This window comes from Hyperoodon ampullatus (genome assembly GCF_949752795.1).
Source record: "Hyperoodon ampullatus genome assembly, chromosome: 4".
Lineage (NCBI taxonomy): Eukaryota > Metazoa > Chordata > Mammalia > Artiodactyla > Ziphiidae > Hyperoodon > Hyperoodon ampullatus.
The window spans coordinates 66,355,925-66,378,648 of NC_136917.1; the positions used below are offsets into that span (position 1 = coordinate 66,355,925).

General features: G+C 36.0%; 1 protein-coding gene across 5 annotated transcripts in view; it reads left to right on the forward strand.

Annotated features, from left to right (window-relative positions):
• Positions 1-22,724, forward strand: part of RAPGEF6 (Rap guanine nucleotide exchange factor 6) — a gene marked incomplete at both ends in the record, with an annotated part of 241,187 nt that overhangs the window by 201,810 nt on the left and 16,653 nt on the right. For 3 of the 5 annotated variants that reach the window (XM_079703308.1, XM_079703304.1, XM_079703307.1), the window contains 5 exons: positions 296-679; positions 8,418-8,629; positions 13,982-14,105; positions 16,504-16,527; positions 19,830-20,050. In XM_079703308.1, the coding sequence (XP_079559434.1) occupies positions 296-679; positions 8,418-8,629; positions 13,982-14,105; positions 16,504-16,527; positions 19,830-20,050 (965 nt within the window). The remainder of the gene's footprint in view (positions 1-295; positions 680-8,417; positions 8,630-13,981; positions 14,106-16,503; positions 16,528-19,829; positions 20,051-22,724) is intronic. The other 2 variants (XM_079703306.1, XM_079703305.1) reach the window with 1 other exon arrangement.

The window sequence follows — 22,724 nt, forward strand, 5'->3', positions numbered from 1 at the left end:
TTATCTTTTTTAAAAATATTTATTTATTTATTATTTAGTTGCACTGGGTCTTAGTTGCAGGCGGTGGCCTCCTTAGTTGCCGCATGTGGGATCTAGTTCCCTGACCAGGGATCGAACCCATGCCCCCTGCATTGGGAGCGCGGAGCCTTAACCACTGTGCCACCAGGGAAGTCTGGCAAAACTTTTCTGGCAAAAAGTTATTAACAATATAATGATATTTTGACAACAGTGATAAAGAGGGAAAGTGTTCTTATAAATGTGAAATCACTTATAAAAACAGTTTTTTTCCTTTTAGGTATTATTTAAAAAATAACATGGAAACAGAAACCCTGTGTTCAGATGAAGATGCTCAAGAACTAATTAAGGAAAGCCAACTATCCATGCTGCAGCTCAGTACTATTGAGGTGGCCACTCAGCTGTCAATGAGGGACTTTGATTTATTTCGTAATATTGAGCCTACTGAATATATTGATGACCTTTTTAAGTTAGATTCAAAAACAGGAAATACTCACTTGAAAGAATTTGAAGATATTGTAAACCAAGAGACATTCTGGGTGGCCTCAGAGATTTTAACTGAATCGAATCAGCTCAAACGAATGAAGATTATTAAACATTTTATTAAAATTGCACTTCATTGTCGAGAATGTAAGAACTTCAATTCCATGTTTGCAATAATAAGGTAAATTTGTACAAATATTTCTTTATGTTTTTGTCATGATGCTGGACATGAAGCTGATTTTCTTCTTAGGTATTAAATGGCTAGGAGAAGAAAAGTTGAATTAATATGTGTTTATATAAATATTGTTAGATTTAATATATTTTCCATTCTGGTGAGACTGTTTTTTTTCTCTTTTTGTTTCTTCCATCTTTCAGTCACTTAAACATTTTTTTGGTAAGTATAGGTGATTGCCTTCCCAATTTTCTTCCTTTCTCCCCCTTTGAGGTATTATACCCTCTTGGATGTATGCCCAATAGCTGTCTTTATCATCAGACTTCTGTGCAACAGGCAGTACCTGCCTCACCATGATTTGACACTGAAAAATTAATGCACTAAAAATTAATGGTATTAATGCACTAACTTACAACTGCTATTTTGAAGTGACAACAGCAGCAACAGTAATAACAACAGCAGCCATTTGGTGACCTCTTCCTGTTTCCCACAGACTATACAAGGTATCAGTGAATGTGTTACCACTCAGACAAAAGCTGGGCCATAAGAATTGTAAAAATCCTTCAGTTTATAAGTCCAGGAAGTGTGGATGGTTACATGAGCTCCTGGGAATCTTCTTCCTTCTCTTCACTTATTATGAGAATCTAGGTCTAGGTAATTTATTTTCTGACCCTCATCCAGCACAATGCTGACCAACAGAGGGATTCCTCTTAAAGCAAGTCTGATTTTAATGGTGGAGGGTAGTAGTAGTTTGTTCTATTTATAAGGCCATGTGCTTGTATATGGCAGCATAATAGCTACCTTAACTAATTCCATCTATGCACACCCTCCAAAAAATTAATTATGATTTGTTCCTAATACTCACATGAGATAAAATTAGAATCTTTATAGGAACTTTTTAATCATAGATCTGTTATAGTAATAGAAAACTCCTTTATGAAATTTACCAGTGGATGCAATTGAACTAGGCACTGTGGAGGAAGTATTGAATAGAGATTAATAGAGTGACCTTTAGAATCAACTGCACCTGTACTTGAATCTTGCTTCTCACATGTCAAGGGAAAACTGAAGACCGGTTTCTCATCTGTGAAATTTAGGAATTACCACACAGTTTTTAACAGCTGGGTCTAAAACAAGAGAACAGAGATGCCATTGACAAACACTTAGAAGGCTAGAAATTGAAACCCTTTGTATAGGAAGCATGGAGTAAAGAATCTGAGAGTTATAGTCTCAGTTTCAGAGTATTCCATTAAAAAAAAAATTGACACCAGAAGAGATCTCTGTGTCCAGAGAAAATGGTAAAGGGCTAAAAACCATACCTTAGAGACCATCCTCAGAGTGGAGGTAAAGAAGAGAGTGCGGCCAAAGAAATAGAGGATCAATACAAGAAACAGTAGGAGAGCACAATTTTGATAGTGTCATTAAAGCCAAGGAAATAGAATGATTTGAGAGAGGGTGGTAGACAGCGGCCCCAAGATGGGCATAAGAAAGGCCTGAGATTTGGTTAAGAGGCTTTGCTTTGGTTAGGAGGTTTGTTTTGTTATGAAGAACATTTTATTATATACATTTTGGATAGTTCATGTAAAGTTAATTGCTTTGTATTCTTACATTTTATATTAAAATACATTACAGAATATAAAGGATATATTGACTTTTCAGCAGAGAGGACACAGGCAAATCAATCACTTATGGCTGGAATTAAATAACAGATTTTATTTATTTCTCTTTTTTTAAGTCTAGCCAAAGGTTTGTCAGTTTTGTTTATTATTTCAGAAAACCTGTTCTTAGTTTCATTGATCTTTTCTATTGCTTTTCTGGTCTCTTATTTATTTCTGCTTTGATTTTTGTTATTTCCCAAGGGGCTTAGTTTCTTCTTTTTCTAATTCTGGTTACATATGTTAGGTAATTTATTTGAGGTCTTTCTTAATATAATTATTTATCATTATAAACTTCTGTCTTGGAACTGCTTTTGAAGCATCCACCAAATTTTGGTATGTTGTATATCCATTTTCCTTTGTTTAGAGGCATTTTTTCCCCTTTGATTTCTTTGACCCATTGGTTGTTCAGGGCTGTGTTGCTTAATTTCCATATACTTGTAGATTTTCCATTTTTCCTCTCACTGTTTCACACACTCTGGTCAGAAAAGATATTTGGTATGATTTGGGTCTTCTTAAATTTGCTAAGACTTGTTTTGTGGCTTACATGACCTATCCAGGAAGATATTCTGTGCATGCTTGAGAAGAATGTGTATTCTGCTGATGTTGGATGGAATGTCCTGTATATATCTGTTAGGTCCATTGATCTAAAGTATGGTTCAGGTCCAACATTTCCTTGTTGATTTTTTTGTCTGGGTGATTGATCCATTGCTGAAAGTGGGGTATTGAAGTCCCCTGCTATTACTGTATTGTTTTTTTCTCCCTTCAGATCTGTTGGTGTTTGCTTAATATACTTAGGTGCTGTGCTGTTGGGTGCATACATATTTACAATTGTTATGTCTTCTTGCTGAGTTGACCCCTTTATCATTATATAATGACCTTCTTTGTCTCTTATTACCATTTTTGACTTAAAGTCTATTTTGTCTGACATAAATAACTCTATTCTCTTTTGGTTTCCACTTGCATGGAATATCTTTTTCCATCCATTCACTTTGAGCCTATCTGTATCCTTTAGGCTGAGTTGAGTAGGCAGTATATAGTGAGATCTGTTTTTTTTAATCCACCAGTAACTGTGCCATTGGATTGGAAAATTCAGTCCATTTACCTTTAGAGTAATTATTGATATGTAAGGACTTAACCACTGCCATCTAACTGTTTTCTGGACGTTTTATAATTCCCTTGTTAACTTTTTGACTCTCTTGCTGTGTTCCTTTGTGAATTGGTGTTTTTCCATGGTGGTATGCTCTGATTCCCTTTTCATCTTTTGTGAATCCACTATAGGTTTTTGCTTTGTGGTTACCATGAGACTTACATGAAGCATCTTATAGATATAACAGTCTATTTGACACTGATAAAATTTCAGTGACATACAAAACTCTACCCCCTCTTTTATGTTTTTAATGTCACAATTTGCCTTTTTATATTGTGTATTCATTTCACAAATCGTAGTAGCTAGAGTTATTTTTGACACTGTTGTCCTTTAACCTTTATACTCTAGTTAACATGCCATCATATTTCAGTGTTGAGAGTTTTTTAAATTTAACTGTATACCTTTATCAGAGTGTTGTATATTTTTATATGTTTTCATGTTACTAGTTAGCATCATTTCATTTCATTTGAAGAACTTCTTTTAGCATTTCTTATAAGGCACATCTAGTGATGGTGAATTTCTCAGCTCTTGTTTTTCTGGGAAAGTCCTCCATTCCTCTAGGATAACTTTGCCAGACAGAGTAATCTTGACTGTTAGACCACTCTCTCCTGGCCTGTAAGGTTTCTGCTAAGAAATCTGCTGATAGCCTAATGGGGTTTCCTTTGTAAGTTACAATCTTTTTTTTTCTCTTGCTGCCTTTATTATAATGTGTCTTGGAGAAAGTTGTTTTAGATCGAAATAATGGAGTGACCAATTAGCTTCGTGAGCTTGGATGTCTAGATCTCTTGCCAGGTTTGGGAAGTTCTTAGCCATACTTCTTTAAATAGTCTTTTTGCCCCCTTTTCCCTTACTTCTCCCTCTGGAACTCCAGTGGTTTGTATATTGTGGCTTTTTTTTTTATGGTTTCCCAACTTTCTTCATTCTTTTTTCTCCTCAGACTGAGTTATTTCAAAGTTCCTGTCCTCTATCTCATTCATTTTTCCTTCTCTTTGGTCTACTGGATGTTGATGCTCTCTAGTGCATTTTTTCATTTCATTCACTGAATTCTTCGGCTCCAGAATATTCATTTGGTTCTTTCTTGTGATGTCTATATCTTTTTTAAATTTCTCATTTGGATCATATAGTTTTCCTTATTTCGTTGAATTGTCTTTGTTTTCTTATAGCTGATTGAGTTTTCTTAGAACACCTATTTTGAATTCTTTGTTAGGTAAATTATAGATCGCCATGTCTTTGGGTTTGATTACTGGAAGATTACTGTGAACTTTTGGTGATGTCGTGTTTCCTTCACTTTTCATGTTACTTAGAGTTTTGCATTGCTCTTTTTGCATTTGAAATACCATTCACCTTCTCTGAGTTTTATGAGTTGCCTTCAGATAAAAAACCTTTCATCATTCTTGATATATTGATAGATTCTGAGGCTTTCTCAGGCATTGTGTGGATACATCTGCTCCGTGCTTCTTTTCCCTCTTGTGGCAGAATTCTGAAGCTTGTATGTCTTCTCTGTATCCTAGGATGTACTATGTCAGCTGCTGATAGTGTCTCTTTTGTTTTCCTAAAGGTAGTGCTACAGCTCAGGTTTGTGGTTTCTTCTTTACCCACAGACTCTGGCCTGTTTCCTGTGTGTGTTTCTTCTCTACCAGAGCTTTCTCTTGGGACCTTGCACAGGGAGCCAGTAGCAGAGTGGGGGGAGGTGTGGGTTTGTGCATGTTGAGCTGCAGGTGCTCTTGGGTATGTTGGGGGGTCTACAAGTGAGGTTCTCCCTGTCGCTCCTGGATGGACTTCCTGTTGGAATCCAGAAGCATTTAGCAGGAAATGCATCCCTTTAATACCTCTTGGAATCTTATATGCTGCTCCTCTGATCTGTTCCCTCCCCCCAGTCATGGAGCTCCCACTTTAGTGCTCTGGATGCTACAAGACAGAATGAGTGTCTTTGGCAGCATCCTACACTGCTAGGGCAGCCAAGCATTCACTCACTGGCTCTCCCTTTCCCCTGTGGGAGAAATCATGGGCCGTCTAGTTTAGGCTTAAGCTATGCTTTCCTTGATGCCAGCAAAGTCAAGCTATTTCTATTCCAGTGCATCTGCACTCTTTTTTTCTGTTCTTTTATATTCCAGCAGAGTGCTTGAACTTCTACTCTGGAAACCTGGACTTCACAAAGGCTCTCTTGTCTGTAGCTGACCACCCAAGTCAGTGTTCTCCATGTGTTCCCAGACCACAGCTAAGAGAGGCCAGAGCCATTTCATAGTCTCCTGTAGGTTCTACAGCCAGTACCCAAATCTGCCTGCTTGTTACCCAGTACACCAGTGGGTGAGACTCCTCTCAGGTCCCTTGGTCTGTGATTCTGGGTCTCACAACTCCCACAGAGGCACTACTTACTGTTCATGGATAGATGCTGAATTTTCATTGTTGGGGCAGGGGGTAAAATGAGGGTCGTCTTATGACAGTATAATGCTGACATCACTCTCTCCAGTCATCTCCTGGTTGAAGTTTGTTTTCTAGTCATTTCTTGCACAAGGGCTTATGGGAATTATATATCCTGAGCATATTCAGAGTGTTTTTCTGTTGCCTTTGAACTTCAGTGTCAGTTTATCTGCCTTTAAAATTCTTGTCTAACATGTAATTTCTTGGGAACCTCATAGATAATGGCTCTACAACTAGCATTTTATATAGTTGTTCAAGTTTCTGGGTTTACTCTCCATATTATTTCCTTATCTCTGAAGTCATTTACCTTTACATGGGTGTTTCCACATCTCATTTAATTTTGTATCAGGTTCTCTGGAACTGTGGTATCTATCCTATAGATTCAGTTCTTTTGTTTCTGAATAGTTTTCTCAAATTGTACTTTTGAATATTTTTTCAGTTCCATTATTTTCGTTTCCTTCTTCAAGGATACCAATTATATATATTTTAGATCTCCTTTGTCTTCCATATCCATTATTTTCTCTCTTGTTCTTTTCAGCTCTGTCCATTTCCATTGATTGCTTTTGTTAATCCTTCCTTTTAAGTCACTTGCCTAAGGTTTTAGCAGTGTCTTTTTTTTCTTTATGTAGGTTCCAGTGTTGCCTTCATTTCTCTGTTGGTTGCATTTTTTCTTCCATTCTTTTCTAAACTTTACTTAACTTTTTTATCAACTTATATATTTTTTCCCTAAACTCTTATATCACTGCATTACTCTTTGTTTACTTTATTAGTTCATTTGAAATCATGGCTGGAGTCATTAGTCCCAGTTTTTATTGTATTGTAGGAACATTTTCCTGCTTTATGATCTTTAAGTCTTTGTTTTTCCTTGTAGCAGCATGTTATAGGTCTGGCATTCACTCCTTCTTTTTGAGTGACATGAGTTTTCCTATACCATCTATCTGCAGGAGATTCACGTGGGAGAAAAGCCAGGGCAGTGTCCCAGGCTAGCAGAAATAGAGCTTGTATGTGAATTGTTTTACCCTTTACTTCTCTCCAGCAAATGAAAATTGGCAGTTTTATGCCTGCTTACAACTCAGTTTCTCCTTTCTTGTGTCACTGTTAAATTCCTTCTTGCCAAGATGTTATATCACTGTGTGTACTGTGTTAATCTTACTTTCCCTGACACTCTCTGGTAAAGAACAGAGTCCAACCCCCTCCGAATTCTGTCAGCCTATGGACTCTGTTGTGTTGTTCCAAATAGGGGATTCCTGGTTTGCCTTCTGGGTGAGTTACCTGCTTCAGAGAGCTGTGCTTTACCAGCTTTCATTGACATCTTCAGCTGCAGGCATTCTTTTTCAGCATTTTGCATACTCAAAGTTGACCTTGACTGTTTTTTGACAGCCTTTCTAATGTGTTTAGGAGTTACAGATATCTCTTAGTTTTGGTGGAGATGAAATTTGCATTCCTGTTATTCATCCTTGTAGTTGTTTGGGATGATTTCTGAGAAGCAGAGGAAACAAAGATACCTTAACTCCACACTTTAAAATCCGAAGTCAAGAGAACATTTTAAATACCATAGTATTGGTAAAAGTCAGGTGGCTGAGAACCAAAGAGGGATTAACTGGTAAGAAAATTGCACTATTCATTCAGCAGCATACCTATGAGTTGGCAGTATAGAGGTAAGGGATAGGGAGGAGGAGTCGTAGCCTAATTGGCATGCATTATTTTTAAAGTTAGGACTATCTGAGTTTGTTTAAAATCCTATAGAGAGGAGACATTGAATATATGAAGGCCTGAGGGACAACAGAATTAGAATCTAGGGATATGGAAGTATTGGAATCAGGGACATGAGTGGCCAAAATCTCAAGGAAAGAAGGTTTTCAGCCCCAGAACTTGCCTTCTTATATAACGCTTGTTATTATTTACACCTCTTTCAAATAGATAATGTGTCCATAAAGTTATTTCTAAGCAAATAACAAAACATTGTGATACTTGAAGTTTATTTATTTTTTTTTTATTTTTATTTTTTTTGCGGTACGCGGGCCTCTCACTGTTGTGGACTCTCCTGCTGCGGAGCACAGGCTCCGGATGCGCAGGCTCAGCGGCCATGGCTCACGGGACCAGCCGCTCTGCGGCATGTGGGATCTTCCCGGACCGGGGCACGAACCCGTGTCCCCTGCATCGGCAAGTGGACTCTCAACCACTGCGCCACCAGGGAAGCCCTTGAAGTTTATTTTTAAGTTAAATGCCTATTTTATGGAATTACTAAATTTGTGATTTACATGCAGACTACAAAATAAAGGCTATTGGTATACAACCATAGGCAAGTAATGTAGTTCCTTTGAAGGAAGTTTTCCTTAAGATCAAGGAGTCCCTTTTATTTATTTATTTTTTCATGGTTCTCCTGTTTATTTCAACACATTGAAATTTGTCCCTGCTTATTTTACCTTTATTAGAAAAGATTGGTTTATACACTTTCCTGACCTGAATCCTTTCTCTCCCACAAGTCCCTTTCTAATGTTTTTATTCTCATCTTCGGCAGTGGCTTGAACCTGGCATCTGTAGCACGACTCAGAGGTACTTGGGAAAAGTTACCAAGCAAGTATGAGAAACACCTCCAAGATCTACAAGACCTTTTTGATCCATCTAGAAACATGGCAAAATATAGAAATATTCTTAGTAGTCAAAGCATGCAGCCTCCAATTATTCCACTCTTCCCCGTTGTCAAGAAAGATATGACATTTCTACATGAAGGTATTTAAAAGTTATTTGAAAATTAGCATATTTAGCTTCAGCTAATTCTCCATAATTGTGATGTATTTAATGTATTTTCCAGTCTATTGATTAAACGTCACTAAAGCTTTACCCAGTCAAATGCAGCAAATCTTAGGAACCAAAACCCACATTATTGACAAGAACAAATGTAGATGTTTACCCAATGCATTCAAACTTAAAGTTGACTTACAACCAAGATCAGACTTTTTGATCTTATTTATTGTTTTGTTTAGTAATATTTTTCCTTCCAACTTCATTTTTTAATTACTAAACACATACAGAAAAGTACCCAGAACAAGTGAACAACTCAATGAATTATGACAAAGCAAACACCCATGCAGCCAACATCCAAGGAAATAAAATATTGCCTACCTCCCAGCACCCCCACTCATGCCCTTTCCTAGTTACCACCTTTATCTTCCCCAAAGATAACTAGGATCTTGACTTCTAATACTGTGGTTTAGTTTCACCTGTTCTTGAACTTTATATAATCACAGAGTATGTTTATTTTTTTAGTTTTGGTTTGGCTTCTGGATTATTTTGGTCAACATTAGACTTTTGAGATGAGATTCTTCCATGTTTTTGAGTGTAACTGTACTTCATTTTGAAAACTATTTAGCATTCATTCCATTACATAAATGCAATACAGTGGATTCATCCAATCCATTGATGAGCATTTGATAGTTTCCACTGTTTACGAATAATGCTGCTATGAATATTCTTTCACATATCTCGTAGCGCATATGCATTTTTGTTCAGTATAATTCACAGTGAAATTTATGGGTCCTGATATTCATATAATCAACTTTGGAAAGCAGTTTGAGGTTAATCTACTAAAGTGGAACACTGGCAGTGTTATTAGCGTTCTTGTTGTTCCTCATTCTCACCAACACGTGATAAATTGATCCTTTTTATTTTTACCCATTCCAGTAGGTGTGTAATTGTATCTTGATGTAGTTTATTTTGCATTTCTCTGATTACTAATGAGGCTGAACACCCTTTTGTATATTTATTCGTCCTCTTTTGACAATTATCAGTTCAGTGTCCTGCTTATTTTTTATAAGGTTCTGTTTTTCTAATATACTTTTTAAGAATTTTGTGTAAGTCCTGTATATAGCATGACTTGCCTTTTGACTCTCTTAAGGATGTCTTTTGATGAACAGTAAGTTCTTAGTTTTAAAAATCTAATGTATTAACCTTTTGCCATGTGGTTTATCTGCAATCCCCTTAATTGATTTTTGTGAATGGTATTTGTCCTCCATTAACTTGCTGACTATACAATGTTTTACTAATTTTCTAGTGTTACACTAGACATCATACTGGATTGGCCAAAAAGTTTGTTCGGTTTTTTCTGTAAGGTGGCTCTAGTAGCTCTTAGTTGTCTTTCACTTCATTCGAAACAATTTTGTTAGATTGTATCGTGACAGCTGTCATGTCAGTGTGCATTTTTTAAAAACTTATCAAAATTGGTGGATTTTTGTGTAGCCATTTTAATATTGAAGATAGAAGAAAAACAACATTTTTGGCATATTATACTTTATTATTTAAAGAAACGTAAAAATGAAACTGAAACACACAAAAGGATTTGTGTGGTGTATGGAGAAGGTGCTATGACGGCTTGAACGTGTCAAAAGTGGTTTGCGAAGTTTCATGCTGGAGATTTCTCGCTGGACATTGCTCCACGGTCGGGTAGACCAGTTGAAGTTGATAGCAATCAAATTGAAACATTAATTGAGAACAATCAACATTATACCATGCTGGAGATAGCCAACATACTCAAAATACCCAAATCAAGCATTGAAAATCATTTGCACCAGCTTTGTATGTTAATTGCTTTAATGTTTGGGTTCCACATAAGTTAAGTGAAAAAAAACCTTCTTGAACATATTTCTGCATGTGATTCTACACTTAAACGTAACGAAAACGTTTCGTTTTTAAAACAAATTGTGACCTGTGATGAAAAGTGGATTACTGCACAATAATGTGGAACAGAAGAGATCATGGGGCAAGCGAAATGAGCCACCACCAACCACACCAAAGGCCGGTCTTCATCCAAAGAAGGTGATGGATGTTGTGTATATGGTGGGATTGGAAGGGAGTGAGTCTTCTATTATGAACTCCTTCCAGAAAACCCAATGATTAATTCCAACAAGTACTGCTCCCAATTAGACCAACTGAAAGCGGCACTCGACCTAAAGCGTTCAGAATTAGTCAACAGAAAATGCATAATCTTCTATCAGGATAACGGAAGACCGCATGTTTCTTTTATGACCAAGCAAGAACTGTTACAGCTTGGCTGGGAAGTTCTGTTTCATCTGCCATATTCACCAGAGATTGCACTTTTGGATTTCCATTTATTTCCGTCTTTACAAAATTCTCTTAATGGAAAAAATTTCCATTTCCTGGAAGACTGTAAAAGGCACCTGGAACAGTTCTTTTCTCAAAGAGATAAAAAGTTTTGGGAAGATGGAATTATGAAGTTACCTGGAAAATGGCAGAAGGTAGTGGAACAAAAAGGTGCATACGTTGTTCAATAAAGTTCTTGGTGAAAATGAAAAATGTGTTTTAGTTTTACTTAAAAACCAAAGGAACCTTTTGGCCAACCCAATATATTTATACTTGCTGATATTAATTCAAGTAATACTCATTAGTACTTTCCTGTGTGTCAGGCAGTGCAAGAAGTTAGACCATTTAAATTCCCATTTACTTACCTCCCGACATATACAGTTGTTTCCATGCCTTTAAATGCCACACGATACTATTGTTGTTTACTAAAGTCAGCATTTATTTAGCTTTACCTGCATGATGATATTGTTACTGTTCCTGCATTTCAAAGTTTTCATATGGTTGGGGTTTTTTTCTCCTGTAGAACACTGATTATTATTCCCTTATGTGCAAGTCTGCTGGTGATGAAATCTCTTACTTTTTGTTTATTTGAAAAATGTCTTTAATTAATATTCATTCTTAAGGCATAACTTTGGTTGCCACTTACCTTTCAACATTTTGAGATAGCAAAACTGTCTCCTGGCTTCCATTGTTATTGTTGATAAATCAAGTGTCAGTCTTATTTGTTGTTCCTTTGACAATAATCTACCCTTTTTCTAATAGCTGCTTTATCATTTTCTCTTCTCTCTATCTCTGTTTTTCTCTAGTTTTGCTATGATGTGACTAGGTGCAGCATTTGGTTTTCTCTGACGTGGATATTTTTATTCATTTTGTAATTTTCTCCCAGCTTAATGTCCAATTTTTAAATCATTTCTTCAACTATGTCTAATTTACTGTTAAATCCAGCAGCAAATTCCTTATTTCAGTTATTGGGGGTTTTTTTCCAGTTTTACAATTTAAATTCATTTTTTATCTTCATGTTCTCTGCCAAAGTTCTCAGTGTTGTTTTTTATAACCTTGCACATATTTACCAGTTACTATTATGTTTGTCTCCAATAACTCCATAATCTAGATCCTTTATGAGTCTTTTTGTTGTCTTTTATTTTTTTTTCCTTGCATTTCAATCATACTGAATTTTCTCCTGATGTACCTGGTTATTTTTGACCAAATGGATGTTGTGTATAAAGAAATTACAGAAATAATCTAGGGTTTCAGACAATATTACATTCCTCCAGAGAGAATTAAAGCTTGCGTCTGCCAGGCAGCTAGGGGTGCTAGCAATCCAAAAATCACCTTAAACCATTTTCATATTTTGAGATAATTTAACACTCAACTTTTATCCCAGTCTACATTTAGTTTATCTTTAGTCTGAGGATATATTATAGGCCTTCAAAATCCCAACCCAAAACATTGAAGATTTATCTAGACTTAAGTTGTTCTTCTCTAACTTCAAAGGTCATGGTGCCACTACTCAGTTTTTCAGCTCATCATCCACTTTTCTAAAATCAGCAGATGCTGGGTCAAGCACTGGGAAATGCTAACTTGCCACAGATCTTCATTATTGCTTCAGATCTTCACAGCCTTGATAGTTTTTTGATTACTTAAAACATTTTTTTTCTATTTTGTCCAACTTTTCTAACTGTTCTTAGCAGACGTGTTGTGCCAATTAACTAGTTGTACTGCCCCCACTTTCATTATCACTCCTTTTTCATAAGAAAATATCATTATAGGCTTCAAGTATATTTTTCTGACATGCTCCCTCAAAACATGTTTATGTAACTTGAAAGTATTTTGGGTTATCATTTTGTTTTCAGCTCATGTTGAGACCCTGAACAATTTATATGTCCAATGGATAGGTGCCATTTACTACAAAAAGGGAGCCCACTGTGTGTTCCAGACCCATGTGGTTCTCAAACTTGGCTTCAGGGACTTGGAATTGCACAGACACCTCGGGGGCTATGTGGAAAATAAATAGGGTCACACCAACTGTTAAAGACAGGTGTGAGAAAAAGACAGTTAGATTACCCTTTGAACATATAATTTTTTGCCTTGTAGTTTGAACTGGGTAAGCCAACATATGGGCTAAGTCTGGTCTCATTCCTGTTCTCATCAAAGAAAAGTAGACCATTTTGAGAGGTGTATGAGTTTTTTTCCTCAGAGAACTACTTGGTGAAACAGAAACAAAAACCATAGAACTTACGAACAAGCAAATTTGTGTTTAATGATTAAAGTCATGATTGTAAATTCAAATCCTGGGGAAGAGAAGATGCATGGCAGACTAGAAGATGTCTACCCCTACGAGCCAGCCACCTCTTAATTTTAACTAATTATTACCACTTGGTAAACAGACATATCAATACTTATTATTTAATCCGCCACCTACCCACCCCACTTTTTTTCTTCGAGAGAAGTCAAATTCTTGCTTTCTTGGGATGTCTTCCACTTCTTAAGTGTTGACAGCTCATTTTACATTTTTTTAAAGTACTGTAAACCATAGAAACCTTACTGGATTAGTTAAACCAAAGGTCACTCTTCGTGACCTCTGGCTAAAACCTAAGTTTTCAAGTGCTCTCCTCTGCTGCCCAATAAAACAGATGCACGTACTTGCCTAAGAGTGGGCTGGGCATCTGGAGAATTAGATTTGAGGAGCTGTATTTTTTACTAGGTGTGCCTACAGCATAATGAAATGGCTTTTAGAAGCTATGCAGTTTCTTACTTTCTAATAATCATAATCATTACTTCCGTAGGAATAGAATTTCTCCCATTAGCTCATTCCCTGGGAGCAGGATTAAACCATCTATGGGTTTATCAGTTCTTGAAAACAAAAGTGACAGTTTGATAAAGAAGGTTCTCATTTGTGCCTCCAACAATAATAACTTGACTTCTGCTACCTTTATATAGATATTTTAATTTTGGAAGTTAAAAAAAGTTACTTTTATTCTATAGGAAATGATTCCAAAGTAGATGGTTTAGTAAATTTTGAGAAGCTCAGAATGATTGCCAAGGAAATTCGTCAAGTTGTTCGAATGACTTCTGCTAACATGGACCCAGCTATGATGTTCCGACAGAGGTATGCCTTTGAAGTGTGTAAGTGTTACAGAGTGGCAATGAGCATGATATAATAGTTTTCATTTATTGACCATCTACCATTTGTTACGCAGTGTACTAAGTGCTTTACAGATGTCACTCTCAAGTAATCGTTTGTCACTATAACCTTTAAAGGTTGGTAGTAGTATTGGCCTTCCTTTTACATATGAAGAAACTGAAGCTCAGGGCAGTTAGGTAATGTGTCCAGGATTACATAAATTGCTGAGATTTGATCCCTAGTTCTCTATTACTTTTTTGAGTACATGGATAGTTCTGTATTGTTATTGTTAATTAAAATGTCATGTAACTTAAATGTAAGTAAGTTGCTGATCTTTACTGAAGTTATCACAGAGGACAGATGCTTACATCTGGTTTCTAACCAAATGTATGAAGTATTAGTCTTTTATTTTTACTGAACATGTCTTTTATTTTTATTGAATATTTTTAAAGTTCTATTTCTGCCTAAATTCTACTTTATTCTTCTAAAATATATTCCTTGGTTTCAAGGCATGGTACTGCTGTTTATTTGTATGTAAATTCTTTAACGCAGTTTAGAAAGTGCAAATTTAAGGATGCTCCCTCTTTAATAAAAATGAAATAAAAATTGCATTCAATATTAACTTGATATTCTAAGAATGCTTTTTAAAATTCATTTTTAATGTAATAACAAATGCCTTCTCAAATTATATAAAACATAAAGTATGTTGTCAAGCTGTTCCCAGTAATTTCTGTAATTTTTAGGGTAAAAAGATATTACGGTTTTCATTTTTGGTCTGATTTTCTTCTGAGCCTTTGTGTATAGCTTCAGTACCTAAGAGCTTTAAAAATGAAATGTTTACCCAGACAGACACAATTCTTGTGGCTTGAAAGAAATATAGCCTACTAAGGAAACAAAAATACTTGGTTTTTTAAAAGTTAGAGATGGAGTTTTTGTAACCAAACAGAATCAGTGTGTGTCAGGATTGGTTTTTTATTTTTGTTTTGTTTTGTCTAAATCACTGTTCAGGAGTCTTTGTTTTTATAAGTAGTTGACCTGATCATTGCTCTAGTGTAGAAATTCTCAAAGTATCGAGGAAGGGGTATATCATATCTCCTCTTCCCAACCCATCCCACTTCTGTCCCTGAGAATCACTACATGTAATGAGGAGTATCATTGCTCAGCAGTGTAGAAGCAGAAAACAGTACGAACCAGAGACCAAAGCAGACCTGGAGGATTTGTTTGTTTTTTTGTTTTTAAGTTTTTGTTTTTGTTTTATGTCCCTGTACAGTGGCCCCACCACGCCCTGTTGTCTTACACAGACATCCATCTACTCATGTATTTTAGCACCCTCGTTCCTCAAGACGATAATGACTTTGTGAGCCTGCCAGACCAGTTGATAATATTTTAAGTACAATGCCTCAGAAATGAGCAAAGGAGGAAGAAACTGAGGATGAAATCAGTAAACTTGGCTGTTTCCTTGGGAATGGCCTAGGCTAGAGTAGAGTGCAGTATAGGAAAAAATAAAACATAATTGGATTAGACTGAAGTTTTCCTGAATCAATTGTATTTGTCAGCTAGTACTGAAATGTACTAGCTTTCTTTAAGCAAGTAATTGTCCAGTTTGGTGGTGTATAATATCTTGTGTAGACAAAGTAACCCCTTTTATTTTAACAGTAGTCAGTGTGCTAACTGAAAAACAGAATTTTGGGCTGGCCAGAGCTGGAGCTTATTGGATACAAGCCAGGGATATAATGAGACCAGTTGGGACTGGGGCGAAAGGGCAGAAAAATAAATGAGAATAAAAGTTTTAAAAAGAATCTTGATTCAGCCCAATTGTAGTGTAAGGAGATACAGGATCATAAAGATTTTGATGATATGTTTGTACTTACATTTTAAGTTGGATTTGCTTGTCAAAATTTCTTGTTAATACACATTGTAAGAGAAATTTCTGCACTTAAACAAAATTATAAATCTTTGTTTCTTGTAATTTCATCCTCGCTTAAATGTATGGCTCAAAAATCCTTTTTAAAAAAAAAAAGTTCAAAAGATCATATTCCTTAATTTAAGGTTTCCCTGAAAACTTTGAATTCAAAATTCATAGTAAATGTTTTCCCTTAAGCTTCTTATTAACATAAGCCTCTAAATGAATTAGGTATTAAAAATATAATTGGTCTAAAAGCATACTTTTAAATGGTGTGGAGTTTTTTGGCTTTCAGTACATATCATAATTCATTTTACCCCCTTGTATTCCATTAAAGTCATTTTACTGTTAAGCTACCATTTTTTTCTAGTAAAATTTTTCTGTTCTGTCTCCATAGTTTCTCTGACTCACGACTGTTGTCTTTTTTCTGTGCTTTCCTATTCAAACATATGCTTCAATGTTTGTGGCTCTTGCTTACAGGAAGAAGAGGTGGCGGAGTCTGGGGTAAGTGTAGAGATGAATGCAACTGGAATGAAGGTTGTGCAACTGTTAACATATACTGCATCCTTTTCATTAATGCACGCACGTAAAATAGCATGTGTTCTATTAACCCTGTCAACCTACATTCCTGACAAATAAATGCCTTTTGCTAACAAGGTTAAAATAGTGTTAGAACTAGCTTTTTTTCCCTTTACTTTTCCATTGTGGACGTCCCATAAAGTCCCTTTTAGATTTTATTTAGCAGGGTCAGTTAGATGATGATGATGACAGCATATATTTGTTGTGTGCTTCCTATGTGCCATATACTTCTCTGTGCACTTTATATGAATTATTTAATTCTTCAGCCACTCTATGAAATAGGTAATGTTATTCCCATGGTACAGATGGGGAAGAGAGAGTTGTCCAAATTCCTAGAGCTCACTAATGGTGGATTCTGATTCACTAATGGTGGTAGTCTGATTCCAGAGTCCACACTATTTTCTTTTATTCACATGCCATATTTTATAAAAATAAATGTTTAAGTATATTAAAATGGGTAAAAGGGTTGTTTATAAAGGTTACATTTTTCCATCAGTTTTCCAAAAGGGTGCAGCCTTTATCCAAACGATACTGTAATATTGAGTTAGTAAATAATTGAAATAGAGGATGATTTTAATTGTTCAGATCCACTAATACCATGAGACATATAGCATTGAGTTTTAAATTCCTACCAATTTAATTAAAGACTCCCTTATCTCTCTTAAAACTGAAATAGAATCAGAACTAACAACACCTTTTGTTGTTCAAGTAGGTTCAGATCTCTGCTTACAGATCTGTAATAGATAGCTAGGTATCCATGTAGAATCATAGAATGTTTGGGATCTTATAAATCATCTATCTGGTCCTTTCATTTTTAGTTGAAGAAAAAGATGGGTTTTGTGGATGAGGGGATTAAATAAGAAGAATTTTGCTCTTTTAAGATTATAGTGAATCATGAAGTTAGATGCTTTTATATTACATATAAGAAGGATTTTTTGTGAGCCACTTACTTTGAGTCTTGTCTTATTTGTGGTCTTTTGCTTTCTGTTGAAGCTTGGTGAACTTGAATTCCCTTCTGCTTTCTTCCTTCTCTGTGTTTCTCCTGTGTTTTCTTCTATACTTTACATTTATGTCTTGGTCTTCTCTGGTTCTTCTCATTGAAGATAGAAATTGATTCCTAACGTTACTGTTATGAAGAAGAATACTTGAACAGTATATCTTAGTGGGGATTTTGGGGTGTTTGAATGACTTATGTAACACATTCACTGTTTATTCAGCTTTAGGGTTGCTTTGTATGATGTTTGCAGGCACTAGATATTTTTGTTTTTACATCAAAGCATTTTGAAAGTAGCTTAGAAGACATTGCCATTTATCATGATATTTTCACTTATTAAAATTTTGTATGTATCCTAGATTTCTGGACACTTTTTTATATCAACTTACATAAAATTATTAAATACTTGTATTCAAATTTGCTCCTAAATGTTGGGACTTGATTTTACTGCATTTCTTTGAATCTGAGACATCATCAGTTGTTGGGATCACTGTTGTTTTATGTACCACGAAGAAAAATCACTGCAGTACCTTCTTAACACTGAGAATTTTTTAACTTTATACTTGTTAAAAGAGCTCTTATATAAACTTAGGTATGTGTTTTTATCACATAACACCTTTTTGCATTCATAAAAAGGGAAATATAAAATATAAATTGGTTTAGGTCTTTCTAAAACTTCTTCGTATTTAGAATATGAATTTTCTGAATCACCTTTAGAGTTATTAGTTTCTGGGTTTTTTTTTTTCCTCACACAGTATTGCCTTTTGTGCCGTCAAATATGTTGGTAATGCCACACTTCTTAAAACAAGCCATAAAAGAACAAAAAGCTGCTGGTGCTGGGCTCTTAGGTTATTTAGGGCTAACATCCTTTTGACACCTGCTTTGGGAATGTTATTGAACTTGTTAGGTTCACTACATCCTTATAATCATTTGGTTCCTGGAGGTTAAGGGAGTAATTCACTAATGGCATTGGATTTTTTCCAAACCACTCTGAAGGTTTAGGAGTTTCTGCGTATGTAAGTAGCAACAACCACATCACAGTTTCTGCCTGACCAGTAACAATTGAAAGTTGCCATCAAATGTAAGACACACTCCTTTAAAGATCTTAAAATTGCAAAAGAAAAGTAACATTTTTTACAACTTGATTTCACTTAATTTACAATGAAAACATTAGGATTTTAGTTGTTTGTTTTAAACGGTATATGTGAGCACAGAAAAAAACAAATTGTTGTATGGTTGTGGTATGTGTATTTAGAACATCTTTGGGTAATTGGGAGGTTAACTTAGAAGAGCCATAGATATCTTTATTATTTTAGAATGGCAACTGCCTTTAAAATAAAAATTGTCTAGAACCTTGTGTTTGCTATCCTTGTTACAAAGGACAAATAGCATTGCAGTTCCTGTTTTCCAGTGGTTCTAGATGTGGTTATTGTAGAAAGAAGTCTGCCAAAAAGAGTACAGTTGGATGTAAAGCTATAGCTTGTTTCAATTATAGTTATTCCTATCCAGCTTGTAGTTTCATCACATTTAGAGGCATTGCAAAAGAAAGATCCCATATCCCCAGTCCAGAAGCCACATATTGCCCAACCATTTCATATGTGAGTGGAAGCATTGAGTAGCTTTTTATTGCATTTCTGATCTCTGACTATATTGAATTGAGTATAAATGGTGTTATTTTTCTTACCGGTTGTTCTATTTGAATTTTCATCAAAATCTGGTAACTGGTAAAATCGGTGAGCATGCTCGGAATGGGCCAGCTATATACAGGAATGGTGATGGCGATAGCATGTCCAAAGCAGCACGTACAAGCAAAGCTGCTCTAGAAACTCCCCTGCTGAAAAATCCTGATGCAGAGATCTGGCTCAAGGTGGACTTGTCCTGAACTAGGCTCTCGCCATATGTTCAGAGTGTGGATGGCCATAGGGCCAAAGGAATGCTTATACTTGTCACAGTTGTGCCATGGGTTGCAAAGGCACCAAACACAGGTCTGATGGAATTTGTTGCTTTGGGGGGAATTGTTAACTTATTCTTTTGAATTCTGAACTTTGCTGAATCTGAAAACTCAGAATGTTGCCATATGTGCCATATTACTTTGCATTAATGCTCTTCATCTTTTAACTCATTTGCATCAGCATGCAGTTGCATTAACAGAACAGAATTCTTTTAATCTTCAATTTGCCATAGTTAATTTTCATCTTTACAGCCCCTTATGGTGATCTCCATCTTCTTACAGGTCACTGAGTCAAGGCAGCACAAATTCAAACATGCTGGATGTTCAGGGAGGTGCTCACAAAAAAAAGGCACGCCGTAGCTCTCTGCTTAATGCTAAGAAGCTGTACGAAGATGCCCAAATGGCAAGGAAAGTGAAGCAGTATCTTTCCAGTCTGGATGTAGAAACAGATGAGGAGAAGTTCCAGATGATGTCATTGCAGTGGGAGCCTGCATATGGTACCTGTAAGTATAAGTTTTCACTTACGTGACACTAAACAGCACAACAAAATAGAAATTTATTGCTCTAGTATTATCCTGAAGTCCCAAGAAAATTAACTTTCACTCACAAAAGTTTACTGACATACCTCAAGCATCATGTGATCATGTTAATCAGATACTGAATTCTCATCCATTCCTGATGATTACTCTGTGCAAGAAATGGAGTGATATAGTTCTTTAAAAAGCATTTTAAGGTCTTCTTATAAAAAGTGAAACATTATAGAGGAGCCCTTCTCTTTGAGAATGTTCTTATCTTCATCCCTAAATGAAGAGTAAAATAAGTGAAAAATTTCTCTTTCCTAAAAATTTTACAGATAATATCATTTACCAACTGAAAAAATACAATAAATTTAATTAATATACTGTTAGAGATAATAGGTGTGTTATAGGCATCAGTAAATAAGGTAAAACAAGAAAAATTAGACGTATTCTAATATTTATAAATATAAAATATGAACAAAATAGAGCCTATTCTCAATACTTTTTTTTTTTAATTAAGTACAAACAATAGAATGTGTGTGTCTCTGGGTCAAGGAAATCATGAGTTGTAAAAGCAGAGATCAAAGATGGTAAAATAGGGCTTCCCTGGTGGCGCAGTGGTTGAGAGTCCGCCTGCCGATGCAGGGGATGCGGGTTCGTGCCCCGGTCCGGGAAGATCCCACATGCCGCGGAGCGGCTGGGCCCGTGAGCCATGGCCGCTGAGCCTGCGCGTCCGGAGCCTGTGCTCCGCAATGGGAGAGGTCACAACAGTGAGAGGCCCGCATACCGCAAAAAAAAAAAAAAAAAAAAAAAAAGATGGTAAAATATATTGTGTTTGTTGTAATAACAAAATAAAGATGATTGTACTTCCATTATAAGTGAGTATTATCTATCTATATATATGATTAAATATTACACCAGTAAAAATCCCAATATGATGTATAGAACTTGATTAAATGTTGACAGAATATATGAGGGGGAAGGTTCAGTTTTTCTATTTCTGTGTTCCTAATTGATAGGGGGAAATTGTAATTATCATGGGTTGACCCTGAAATTGATAAATGATATAGTATTTACATAGTAATTGAAAAAGTATGTCAATAGAGTAGAAAAGATAAAATGGAAATACAACCAAGTATTGATTTTAAAATTCAGATTCACAGTGAATTTTAAAATGTAGGGTAATGAGCCATTCAGTAAGTGTTGTTATAAAAACAGTATCTTGAACACTTTTACCAATAGGAAAATGAATGGGGTGTGATGAAAAGAACGCCTACTAAAGGATGGAGACAGAGTTTGGGTCTCATTTATTACCATTTGAACAAGTTTCTCTTCATCTTAGATCTCTTGTTTTCCTAAATGTAAAACTCAAGCAAGTATTGGTACTATGTTTTATCTCAGATTCTTTCTACATCAAACCTATTAAATTAAGAGAAAGAAATAAAATAATGAAAGCTAACAATTACTGAGTGCTCTCTATATGCCAGCAACCATGCTAAACACTTTTATAAACATTGCCATTTACTCCTCCTCACAGCAGTCTGTGAGGTGTCCAGTATTGGGATTGTGCAGCATGTATTACAATGGAAAAAGAACTCACACAGATACCAAAACGCTGGAGAATAGTTAAGTACACTGCTTCCTTATCAATACAAAGAATGATATATGGCTGTTAAAAATAATATATATAGACTTGGAAAGTATCTGGAAAAATTTCTTACCACCTGGTGGGTTATCAAGAAGTGTCTGCTATGAGAAAATGGTACATGTCAAAAGTAAAGACTGAAAAAGTATATAGAATCTTCAAATTTTATTCATGTTTTAAAGTTCAAAGCCATATACACATTTATTAAATATCTCTGACGTTGCTTTGAATGATCATCAAAATTATTTTTTCCCAAGTAATGCAATATAGACTTCATCATCTTGTGGTTACTGAATGCAATTTATTATTCCTGCTTTTGTCTGATAAAAGGTTGTTTATTTTATCTTTTGTTTTCACTATCTGCTTTTCTTTGTTCCCTAAATATGATTTGGGATATTCAGAAGCATAGAAACCTTTTTTTTTTCTTTTTTTTTTTTGCGGTATGCGGGCCTCTCACTGTTGTGGCATCTCCCATTGCGGAGCACAGGCTCCAGACGCGCAGGCTCAGCGGCCATGGCTCACGGGCCCAGCCGCTCCACAGCATGTGGGATCTTCCCGGACCAGGGCACGAACCCGTGTCCCCTGCATCGGCAGGCAGACTCTCAACCACTGCGCCACCAGGGAAGCCCGAAACCTTTTTTATGCTTTGCTCATTGTTAAAATTTTGAGGCCTAGGGACTTCCCTGATGGTCCAGTGGTTAAGACTCTGCTCCCAATGCCGGGGGCCTGGGTTCGATCCCTGGTTAGGGAAGTAGATCCCACATGCATGCCGCAACTAATGCCGCAATGAAGATCCTACACAAAGATCCTACACGCGACAACGAAGATCCCGTGTGCTGCAACTAAGACCCGGCGCAGCCAAATGACTAATTAATTAATTTAAAAACTTTTTTGACTCCTAGAAAGATCCCACATACCAACCTCTGCGTTCTCTCTCTCCTCCCCCCACCACGCATTCACACACACCTGCGATACCTTTCTCCTCTCACACCCACCCTAGACTTATCTACTTCT